This window comes from Ovis canadensis, chromosome 13 (assembly GCF_042477335.2).
Source record: "Ovis canadensis isolate MfBH-ARS-UI-01 breed Bighorn chromosome 13, ARS-UI_OviCan_v2, whole genome shotgun sequence".
Taxonomy (NCBI): Eukaryota; Metazoa; Chordata; class Mammalia; order Artiodactyla; family Bovidae; genus Ovis; species Ovis canadensis.
The window spans coordinates 69,018,489-69,029,836 of record NC_091257.1 but is presented as its reverse complement, the minus strand read 5'-3'; the positions used below and the strand labels follow the sequence as shown (position 1 = coordinate 69,029,836).

Here is an 11,348-nt window from a genome sequence, read left to right as displayed (position 1 = left end):
GCCCCCAAACTGGCACCATCAGCCCGTGGCTGGCAGTCCATTGGTCTGGGAGCTGAGGGTCCTAGGAAGTCACCACATCCAGGCTGGCTAGGGTGAGTCCAACATAAGTGCTGGCTGGCCATTCCCTGACGCACCTGCCAGCTGGTTCTGGTTCCTTGGGTGGGAAGCAGGTAAAACAGTCTATGAAGAAGAGTCCCGTCAACACACAGTTTGAGTCTGGATCTGCTTCTGCTCCACTGAATTAAAATCACCAATGGGACTTCGCTCAGGACCCAAGAGGAACGACCCCTCTGCCAAGGAGCCAAGACCAAAAGCAGCTCTTACCATCCCTGCCCTTGGCGCCTTCCCTATCACCTGCCTTAGGTTCCCTTGATTCTGATTCAACTCAGTCTTTACCTCTTTGTAAAAAATTAGGCTTTATTGGAGTATAATTTACATACAATGATATTCCCCCATATGAAATGTACAATTTGATGAGTTTTGACAAACTTATCATGTAACCAACCACCCGCACTATTACAGTATAGAACATTCCCATCAGCAGCAACAGCTCAGCCTCTTGGTGCTCACTCTGCCCCTACCAGCGCTGCCCACCACCGATCTGCTGTCACTGTAGTTTTGTCTTTTCTGGGATTTCACATAAACAAAGCCAAGAAGGAAGGGGTCTTCTGGACCTGGCTCCTTTCTCGTTCTGTGCATCAGCCATCCACTCCTCTTTCCATTCACCAGCTGACAGACATTTGGGGTTTTCCAGTGTGGGGCATGTGACCGATGCTGCTATGAATCTGAAGACAGCCCTAAGTGTGAGCATGTTGCATTGCTTTGGGGTAAATGCCCAGGAGTGGGATTGCAGGATCCTTCTGATGCTGGTTTTCTAAATCTTTGTATGTGTCTGTTTTTGCTCTACCCCACCAGGCTGTGAGCTCCCCAGGGGGAGAGATGTCTCCTGTGTTGCTCACTGCCATGAGCAGAGCCCAGTGCAATTCTGTACCAAGACTGTATTCGCCACGGGTATTTGTCCATCATGTGAGTGAATGAAGCAGTAATGGTGGTGCCTGGAATAGTGGGTTTGGTGATGCTGATGGGAAGTGATGATGGCTTTGAAGGTGGTGGAGGTGATGATGGGGATGGAGGTGACCAGTTGGGGAGAGTGACAGACTGCTGGTGCTGATGGAGGTGGTGATGCTTAGAATGCTTCCTTTACCCTCCTTGGAGATGCAATGTCCCTCTTCGAATGTCTCCTCTTCCTCACCTCCAAGGCCACCAGTCCCCCGTGCCAGAGTCACACCTTGGAGCAGGCTGTCAGGCAAATGCACACCCATCCTGAAGCGATTCTTCCTACTGGCTCCCAATATGGCTGCACCCAGACTGCCCACAGCTGTGACATCTCACCTCCTAGGAGCAACCCTCTTTTCTCCCAAACACTCGGCCTCTCTTCTCTTTGGCTTCTGTCTTATCCTATTTAGATTTCATATTTTCTCTCAAAAATACCACAAGTGTTAGCATCCCCATCCTCTCCTGGCTTCTCTCTCTCCTTGCTTTCACCTAAGCGGCTGCTCTCTACCAGAGAATCCACCAGCAGACCCTGGACACACCTGGTCTGCCTACATTCCTCCCAGGCCACTATGCCCTGCCTACTCCCCACCCTCCTTGCTGGCCTCCCTGCCTTCTGGAACCTTCCTCCAGCTTGAGCCCCAAGCCTGCCTCCAGGCCTCCTCCGCAAAGCAGTGACCACTCAGAAATGTTCCTGAGTCTGGAACATTCCTGCTGAGTGTCCCCTAGACACTCTCATTGGCTTCTGAGTAGTGGCTTCCTCTCAAACCCCTCTCCACAGTCAACCACACCCTACATGATCTCCCTCCCCCTTTCCTGTCCTCATTTCTGCTCTTGCTCCTGGGTTCCAGCCACACTGGTCTCACTTTTATTCCTCCAAGATGCCAAGTTCCCTTCAGCCCTAAGCCCCTCCCAAGGCCAGGCCTCCGCACCACAGTCTAACTCACAGTGAACTCGCCACTTTCCTGGTCTCAGCGCCTGCCCACTCTCCTGCCCTTCCCACTCCAGGTGGGCGACCACTGGGTGTTCCCTGCTGAAAGCCCTTCTTCACACTAAGCCCTTACTTCTCCCCAGCAAGCACGCTGGGGGCAGAGGTAGACCGCCCTGTCCCCAGCCACTTTGTAGCAGACCCTTTGTGAATAGTCCCTGTTGAGAAAGTGAGGGGGGATTGGAGGCCAGTGATTCAGTTCATCATCAGGCACACAGGAGGTGACTGAGGAGGAAGAACTAGCTTCCTCTGGGCCTCCTGGAATCCAAGGCAGGACACCAGGCAAGGCCCAGACATCGGTCATCACAGCCCAAGGGATTTGAGAGACTCCAGCCCGCGCGGGTCCCAGGCACTGCCTCGGACTTTCCAGGGGGCTTTGCCATGGAGGGTGCCCGGGCATTTCCTGCCCAGTCTCACTCCCTGAGGCCCCAGCCCTGTGGCCCTGCTCCTTCCTCCCCCGCCAGGGGGGTTTCCACCCAGCCCAAGCCCCGCTATTTTTAGCTCAGGGAGCAGGACCAATCCTGGCCCCATCACTTCCCCCAGGGAGCCTGGGCAAAATGGGGGCTGGGCGCCAGAGGCTGGGGAGGTGGCAGCTTGGCAGCCCCTCCCTTCCTTGGCCCCCAACTCCCCAAGTCACCAGCGTACATCTTGGCAACCCAGGTGGCTAGTGCATGGGCCCCATAGGCAGGGGCTACAGTCCTCTGGTGGGGGGTGCCCAGGACCTGGGTGGGCTACCGCCCACTTCCTGCAGCCTCGCCCCAGCACTTCAAAGGCCACTGGCGGCCCTGTGGTCACTCCCGGCTCCCACGCAGCCCAGCCGGAGGGGCGGGCCGGGCGCAGGAGCAGCCGAGTCCTGCTCCAGCAGCTTCAAAGCGCTGGGTGGGCAGCCCTGCGGTTATATCCCCAGGACAGGCGGTGTGAGGGGGGGGCGGGGGACAGGAAGGGGGAATAAGGGGCCCCTCTGCTTCTGTGTCCTCCCCATCCCACTGCCTTCCTGGGTGGGCTCGGGGTAAAGGCCCAGACACTCTCCTGGCCCCAGATCCTGTCCTGGGGCCTGGATGCCTGGGGTGGAGATGCCCTGGTGGTGTATGTTGTGTGTGGGGTCCAAGTGGGCTCACCCTGGAGTGCAGCCCCTCCTAGAGAAACCTCAGGAACCAAAGTTGGGGGCACCTCTCCTGGACTCCTCAGGGCCCTGACTGAGCTGAGGGGATGCGGTGGACAGCCTTTCCTTTCTCCCCAGTCACCCCTCCCTTCTCGCCCCACTTTCCTGCCTGAAGCGGGGGCAGCTGGGAGGGGAGGGGACAGAGGGAAGAAGGGCTTGCCTGTCTGGGCCCTGGAGCAGCCCTGCCCCCACCCTCCACGGAGGTGGGCTGGCCGGGCTGCGGTGGGCTTGACCTCGAGCCAGCTCCCCAGGGACCCGAGAAGTGAGAGGGGTGGGGGAGCCACAGCCGGGAGCAGCAGACTTTGAGAACAGAGAGTGCCTGTGCGCAAGTGGGGGAGGAAACTTCCAGGGTCCCCTGGGGTCAGCTCCAGGACAGTTGCCATTTTTAATCTGCACAAGAGACTTAGAAGGAGCCGAGAGGGCTGTAACCTAGATCCGCTCCAGCCGCTCCCAGCAGTGCAGCCCAAGAACAGCCCCCTCCCCCTGCCGTGTGCCCAGACAGACTGAGCGGACCCTTGCGGAGACCCCATCCAGCGTCCTCGGGGGCCTTGCAGGGTCCTGCCCACTCTGGACTGGATTTGTGCCCCTCCCCCAGTCTCCAGACTCTTCCCCTCCTCCTCCATCTGGGCTGTAGTGGAGGGCTCATGAAGGAACCCCACTAGTGAGCCCCCAGCCCTGACACCTGGCCTAAGCAGAAGTCTGCTTCAGCCCACCCATTCAGGCAGGTGGGAGACCCACACCCCAGGAAGGATGGCCTAAGGCCACCCTTAGGCCTAAGGATGGCTACCCCTACCCTCTCCATGCCCAGGCTGTCTCCTGCTCTTCAGAGGAGAGCTGAGGGCTCAGCTCCTGAGACCCCACCCCTCCCACCACCCTTCCAGCTTCTTTACTCTTGGGGTGACTGCTGAGACCCAGGATGCTGCTGGGGGTGGAATGGGGGCTTCCCAGTAACAGTTTCCAAAGAGGAACTGCCACACCCCTGGGGCAGCAGGAAGAGGTGACCAGTGCTGGGGTGGAGACTCCAGCTCCCTCCAGTTCTCAAGGACCTCTGCCTGGGCCACCCCTTTAGAGATACCGCCCCCATTCTGTCTCACCACCAGGAGAAAACTGTTGATAGTTCTGTGTGGAGGAACCAGGAAGGAGAGGCAACTTCTGTGCCCTCTGAGGATCTGGGCCCGCCCCACCACGGAGTCTGAGTCCTCAGGAGGGACTCTATGGGTGGGGACCAGGGCTCCAGCTGGGGAGGCGCCTGAGGCAAGTGGATGAGGCGCCATCTCAGGCCCTCCACTCCCCTTTCCCGCCACCACCACTGGTTTTCAGGGGCCCATGCTGAAAACGTACCACCCCAACCCCCAAAACCTGCCTTGTACCCCATTCTTTCCATCACCCACAACCTGCATAATCTCCCCTTGCCAGAGCCACGGCTGGCTGAGATCCAGGCCATGGTTTCCATCTGGCCACCATGAGAGAGGCTGGCCAGTCTGGGGGTCGGTCCCACAGGTGAGGGGCCTCCCAGGGACAGCGGGCAAAAAGCAGGGCTGGATTGCCTGACTGATGGAATGGCTCCTGGTGCCTGGTCAGCTGGTCAGGATCAGTCAACATTCATTAAACTTATAGATACACAGACTGGCAAATACTGAACCACCACACTCCTGGCCATGCTGGGGAGCTCCCTACATGACTCAGGCCAGCACAAGCTTTTGGAAAAGCAATCTGGCATCCCCCGAGGCATGGGCCACCCCAAGGCACACTGTTAGGATTCTGGTGTGGTGAAGAAGCCCTGAGAGGCAGGGTCCTGGGCAAGGGTGCTGCTGGCAGCCATGTCTGAAGGGAAAGATCTGGAAACCTGGGTCCCCACCAGCAGAGGGAGCACTGGGGCATTAGTGTCTCATGTGGGGAGGAGTGGCTGCTGGCATCTGCAGGCATGCAGTGATGCTCATGAGAAAGGCCAACTGCCCAGCAACGGGCACATGATAAAATACCCCACTAGCCAGGCCTGTGGGTGGGCATGTCTGTGGGCAAGAAGAGAAGGTTATGGTCTCTGGGTACCAGAGAGGAGACTGGTAAGGACTGTTACCTTTCCTGTGCCCTGCATGACTCATGGCAGGGAGCCCACGTGACACTGTGGATAACATCGTGTAGCCGGCACCTTACATCAAAGCCTGTGGGCAGGCTGCAGCATTGGCAAGGATGAGCCCACCTCCAGGGGCTCCCAGCCAGCAGTGATACTGTACCTGGAGTGTGAGGTGACATTCCTAGTTGTGCAGGGGACCCTGGGGACCATCTCGGGAGCCAGGCTATGTGTGGCCAGTGCACAGTGCAGCCCCCAGGGGTGGCTTCTTTACCCTGACAGGGGGGCAGTGGGAAGGGAAGCTGAGACCTGCAGGAAGGCAGGAGAGGGTGTGGGCGTGCACGGCTCCCCCCAAACCCCGCCATCCGTGAGGGCGCCGGTAACTCTGTGACTCCAGATGTTCAGCAGCTGTCTTGGCCATTTCCGCCCTCCTCTGACCCCGCATCCGCCAGGAAGCGTCCCCTCCTGGCCTCAGGCTCCCAGCCACCCCCCACCTTCCCTGCACCCCATTTCCTGAGCAGAGGCGTTTGTGCAGACTCAGCTCCCCTCCTGCGGGGCAGCGGTAGCTTTCCCAAGGACAGTGCTGCCTCAGAGCCTGGATGCCCCTGTGAGGGCTGATTCCACCCCCGCCGCTCCAGCCTCTGGGACTGGTTTTCTCTCTCTCCTTCCTTCCTTCCCTGAGGTTGGCAGCCTATATCAGGGCCTCTGGGGAAGCTGAGCAGAACTGGCCAGGAGGGAGCCCTGCTCAGCGGGGGAGGGCGGGAGCCCTGCATGGCGGAGGCCAGAGGTCAGAGAGCCCAGCCAACCCAGGCTGAGGGGGTGGGGGAGAGTGCATGCTCAGATGTCGCCTGGTGGACACTGCTGGGTGGCCTCTGGGCCACTGCTGGGTGAACACTGCTGGGTTCACAACTCCACCTTCCCTGAGCAACTGGGACACAAGAGGCCACTGTGGCTATAGCTGGTCCAGTCTAGTGGGGTCTCCTGGAGAGGAGACAGCTGGAGAAGGGCTCCTTTCTTGTCATGTGCCTTCCTGTCTCAACAGAGCTGGTGGTTCTGGGGCATTTGGGCTCCCGTGGGCTGGGGCTGGGCTGGGGGTCAGGGCTCAGGCCAGACACAGGTTAAGGGCTCTGGGGGCGGGGTCAGCAGCTCCAGCCTGCTCACCTCTGCCCCCTAGAATCCAGTCTCTGGCTGCTCCCTCTCCTCTGAGCTTCCTGCTCCTCCAGGGGAGCCAAGGGCAGGCAGGTGGGCCTGGCCAAAGGAAAGCCTCTACTTCCAACCAAGATGGGAGGCTGCCCCCAGAAGGGCGCTGCTCCTCCGCACCCCACCTGTCTTTGCAGGACCATCTTGCAGTACACCCCACTGCATCCTCTGTGTCTGCCGGGACTCGGACTGAGGACGCCACAGGGCCTCTGGTCTGCTACTGGGGTCGCTCCTGAGGGCTCACAAGATGAATCTGGAGCCTCTGAGTCTGCACTGTCCCCCCACCCACCATGCTATGATATGAGTTTATGAAAGAGGTTCCTAGGAGAGGAAATGCTCACATCCTCCTCAAGGTCCCATCTCTACCTCTGACCTCCGGGCCGGGTGGACAGCTCAGGACGGCCAGGATCACCCACCCCCCTAGACAGCTCTGCCCATCACCTGACCCAGGTTCCCCCACTGCCCCTGCTGCCACCCAAGACGCAGGAGAGAGGCGAGGTGGTTATGGGGCAGAAGGAATAGGAGCGGAGCCCTTGCCCAGGGGGACAATGGACCCTGGGCCACCCTCTCAGGTCTCAGGACCTAACTGATGAGTGAAATACCCCAGAGTGGGATAGGAGCTGGATGATCAGGAAGATCTGGACCTCAGAGCCTGGGGGGAGGCGTCCTGGGGGTAGAGTTTCCAGATTTAGCAAAAAAACAGGATATCCAGTTAGAGTTGAACTTCAGATAAGCAATATTTTCATATGAATATGTTCCATGCAATGTTTAGGACATACTTATACTCAGAAAGCTTTGGTTGTTTGCTTGAAATTGAACTTTAACTGGGTTTTCTGTATTTTACCTGGCAATGGGAGTGGAGGATGGACATTCAACCCTCTCAGCTCACTCACTGCCCATTGACCCCTCCTGCCCACAAACCCCAAAGGACAGCAGTGATCCTCAGCTCTGCTTCCAAGCCAGGTGGGGCTCACTGGGCCAGTAATGCCTCCAACTCAGCTGCACAGAGCATTAAAGCAGAGTGAACTTGGGCCTGGAGCCCCTCCCCAGAGGTCTGGGCTCTGGGCCTCCTGGGTTCCAAGGAGTGGGCTGGGTTTTAGGTCCATGCAACTGTTGAAGGCACCCCTGGAGCCTGGCTCTTCCCTGCCTCCCTGCCCACGGGGACTCTGTCTCGCCCTCTTCAGGTGGACCAGCTCTCACTGGTGCAGGACAGAAAAGAGAACCCAATAAAGCCCTCCAGAAAAGAGGAAGGGACAGCTTGTGGGGTGGTTTCTGGGGGAGGAAGGCTCAACCGGGGGCTCAAAATGAGGAACACTGGCCAGGAAGGACCCACCTGGAGAAGGTCATTGCCTCTGCAGGCTCCAGTGGAAAGAGGATGCAGAACAGGCGGGGGTTTCCAGCCTGCACTCACCCCTTCCTGGGAAAGAAGGTGCGGAGGGCTGGGGTGCAGGCAGTGAGCAAAGAGCCCCAGCAGCCAGCCTCCACTGCTCCCCCACGGACTTCCTGAGCTTTGCCCCTGCCCCTGGAGTGCTGGGCAGAGAACTGCTCCCCCAACCCACTCCCCTCTCCCTCACCTTGCTTATGGGGCAGCTGGGGCCCATGCAGCCTTTTCAGACTGACAGCCTGATCCCCAGGGCTGCTTCCTCCTGCCTCTGGTCCCTCTCCCAGCAGGGTGGGTACCTTCGAAGGTGGGCGGGTGGTTCCCACCGCAAGCTGGTTCAAGCTGGTGGGCGGCCCTGCATTTTTCTCAGTGAGACCCATGTCCACCTATAGTCAGGGAGGAAGGGGCGGGGGCGCTGTTCAGGCTTGGGTGGAGGTGGGCTTGCCCTTAGGTGAGAGGCTAATGAAACCTCGGGATTCGGGTCAGAGAAGGCCTGTTGAGGGTGTGGCCACGCCAAGGTCCTGAGGCTGTGTCCTGGGGGGCGGGGGGCAGGGGTCCACCACGCCTTCGAACCCTTTGTGCGCCCATCACGGGTCTCTCCCCAGGCAACGGTGACTCACAAAGCTGGCCCGAGGCAGGCAGAGGCCGACTCCCCTGGGCCCCGGCAGGCCCAGGTCACAAAAGCCACGAGGGCCAAGCCCCAAAAAGACATGTCCTGAGGCGGCCTAGGGCGCGCCCACCCCTGCCGCCGCCCGCTGGGCCGGGCCTGGGCCTCCCACCGCCACAGCGACCCCGGGCCGGCGACTGGGTCTTAGGGCTCGGTCAGCACTCAAGGCCTCGTGTCCATGTGCGTGGTCTGCTTCGTGAAAGCGCTGGTGCACGTGTTCAAGATCTACCTGACAGCCAACTACACCTACAACTTCCGCGGCTGGCCGGTGGACTTCCGCTGGGATGACGTGCGCGCCGCCGCCGGGAGCGGCAGCAGTCACCGCGCGCTGACGTGCGCTGCGGCCGCTGCGGGCGTGTGGCTACTGAGGGGCGCAGCGCTGGGCGAGGACTCGCTGGTTCGGCCGCCGCGCCCGGCGCGCAGCCAGGCGCAGTGCCTCCTGCAGCAGATCCGCGAGCTGCCCAGCCAGCTCGCCAGCTACGCGCTGGCCCACTCGCTGGGCCGTTGGCTTGTGTACCCCGGCTCCATGTTCCTGATGACGCGTGCGCTGCTGCCGCTGCTGCAGCAAGGCCAGGAGCGCCTGGTGGAGCGCTACCGCGGCCGGCGCGCCAAGCTGGTGGCCTGTGACGGCAACGAGATCGACACCATGTTCATGGACCGCCGCCAGCACCCGGGCAGCCATGGCCGAGGCCTGCGCCTGGTCATCTGCTGCGAGGGCAACGCCGGCTTCTACGAAATGGGCTGCCTATCGGCGCCGCTGGAGGCCGGCTACTCGGTGCTGGGCTGGAACCACCCGGGCTTCGGGGGCAGCACGGGCGCGCCGTTCCCTCAGCATGATGCCAATGCCATGGACGTGGTTGTCAAGTACGCGCTGCACCGCCTGCACTTCCCGCCCACACACGTGGTGGTCTATGGCTGGTCTATTGGCGGCTTCACGGCCACGTGGGCCACCATGACGTACCCGGAGCTGGGCGCACTTGTGCTTGATGCCACCTTCGACGATCTCGTGCCGCTGGCGCTGAAGGTCATGCCCCACAGCTGGAAAGGACTGGTGGTGCGCACGGTGCGTGAGCACTTCAATCTCAACGTGGCGGAGCAGCTGTGTCGCTACCCTGGGCCGGTGCTGCTGCTCCGGCGCACACAGGACGACGTGGTTAGCACCTCGGGCCACCTGCGCCCCCTGCCGTCGGGCGTCGTGGAGGGCAACCGCGGCAACGAGCTGCTCCTGCGCCTGCTGCAGCACCGCTACCCCGCTGTGATGGCGCGCGAGGGCCTCGCTATCGTGACCCGCTGGCTGCGCGCCGGCAGCCTGGCGCAAGAGGCCGCCTTCTATACGCGCTACCGCGTGGACGACGAGTGGTGCCTATCCCTGCTGCGCTCCTACCTCACGCGCTGCGAGGACCAGCAGGAGGACGAGGAGACCTGGGGGTCGCATGGGCTAGCCTTCCCCTGGCTAGTGGGCCAGGGTCTGAGCCCGCGGCGGCGGCGGCAGCTCGCGCTATTCCTGGCGCGCAAGCACCTCAAAAACGTGGAGGCGACCCATTGCAGTCCGCTGGAATCCGAGGACTTTCAGTTGCCCTGGAGGCTATAGACGGTGCTTCTGCAGGTCCCTTCCCCATCCCCACCCCAAACCAGTAAAGCTGGCCCTGCCCTGGATCCCGACCTGGTGTCTGGTGGAGGGTGGGGGAGTGCAAAGGGATCTTGCACTCTCTCGCTCACTGGGGTGTCCCCTCTCTCCTGTCCCTTTTTCTTTCCAACACTTGTGAACCGTTCCAATCTGCTCCCAGCTGGTAAAGGGAGTGCAAAGATTAACCTGACCCAGTTTATGGCAACCCTGTTTGATGGATGCCTTGACACCTGGAGAGGATGGTGGGAACACAGGCTGTGGGACGCCAGGAGGCATCCTTCACCTGGCCTGGGTTACAGGATGATTGGGAAAGATGCATGTTGAAGGGTCTGTGAAAGTCGCTCGTAACTGTGCTGAAAGGACATTGGCTTTGGAAGGCACTCTTCCTCAGGAGTACAAGTGCAATGCTGCTGCTTCATAGGGTTCCTCCACCCCACTCCTGGCTTCTACAGGATGGGGTTCACCTTGGAACCACAGATTCAGAGTAAGTGGCATGTCCTGGTGGGACTACAGACACACCTGACTGACCACTCATTGCTTTGTTCCTGGCTCAGGGATGCCATACAGAATAAAAGACAGGCCCTCTGCCCTCCACCATCTGTAATACAGTTGCTTCCTTACCACCTCCCCTAAATTGCATGAAGCAGGGACTAGGCTGTTCCCAACCGCTGGGGATAGGAGCTGGCCAGGGTGGGTTCAACTAGAAACTGGAAAAACTGAAAGAAGGTAAGTGGAGCAGGCATATACTTGATAGCAGCAGAGCAGGACCTGGCCTGTATGCACCTGGGCCAGTGCAGGCAGAGGCAGGTAACTAGGGTGACCTAAAGTACCAGGAAGACCTGTGGGGAGGTGAGCTTTGAACTGAGACAATCAGAGTTACCTAGGTAAAGGAAGGGGCTTCCTTCCTAGGGATCAGTACATGCAAAGTGACTTGGCTGTTAGGTGGAATGCTGTCCAGAAAGGTCAGATCCTTGACGGTTTGAATACCACTAAATGGTTGCTTGCAGAGGCAACTAGGTAGCCAAAGAAGGCTAGTTGTGGGACTTGTTTTAGTGGGACCGGGTTGCCTAATGGCTATACACCTCTCCTTTGACAAATCTAGGAAACTCTTCTCCAGAGTCATCTGGAAGCAACGCAACTAGCTGAGTGATGGCAAGTAACTGGCCTCAGTTTCCTCATCTGTAAGGGTGAAGGCCCCA

At 59.8% G+C, this 11,348-nt stretch overlaps 1 protein-coding gene across 1 annotated transcript; it reads left to right on the top strand.

Moving 5' to 3' along the window:
- Window positions 1-8,700: 8,700 nt before the first annotated feature.
- ABHD16B (abhydrolase domain containing 16B) lies at window positions 8,701-10,737 on the top strand. The gene has a single exon (XM_069546682.1). It carries the CDS (start codon window positions 8,701-8,703, stop codon window positions 10,111-10,113), a length of 1,413 nt encoding a protein of 470 aa, XP_069402783.1. The 3' UTR covers window positions 10,114-10,737.
- The last annotated feature ends 611 nt before the right edge of the window (window positions 10,738-11,348 follow it).

What these genes read in the sequence shown, in the direction of transcription:
- ABHD16B (XM_069546682.1), top strand. Translation starts at nt 8,701, where the DNA reads ATGTGCGTGGTCTGCTTCGTGAAAGCGCTGGTGCACGTGTTCAAGATC.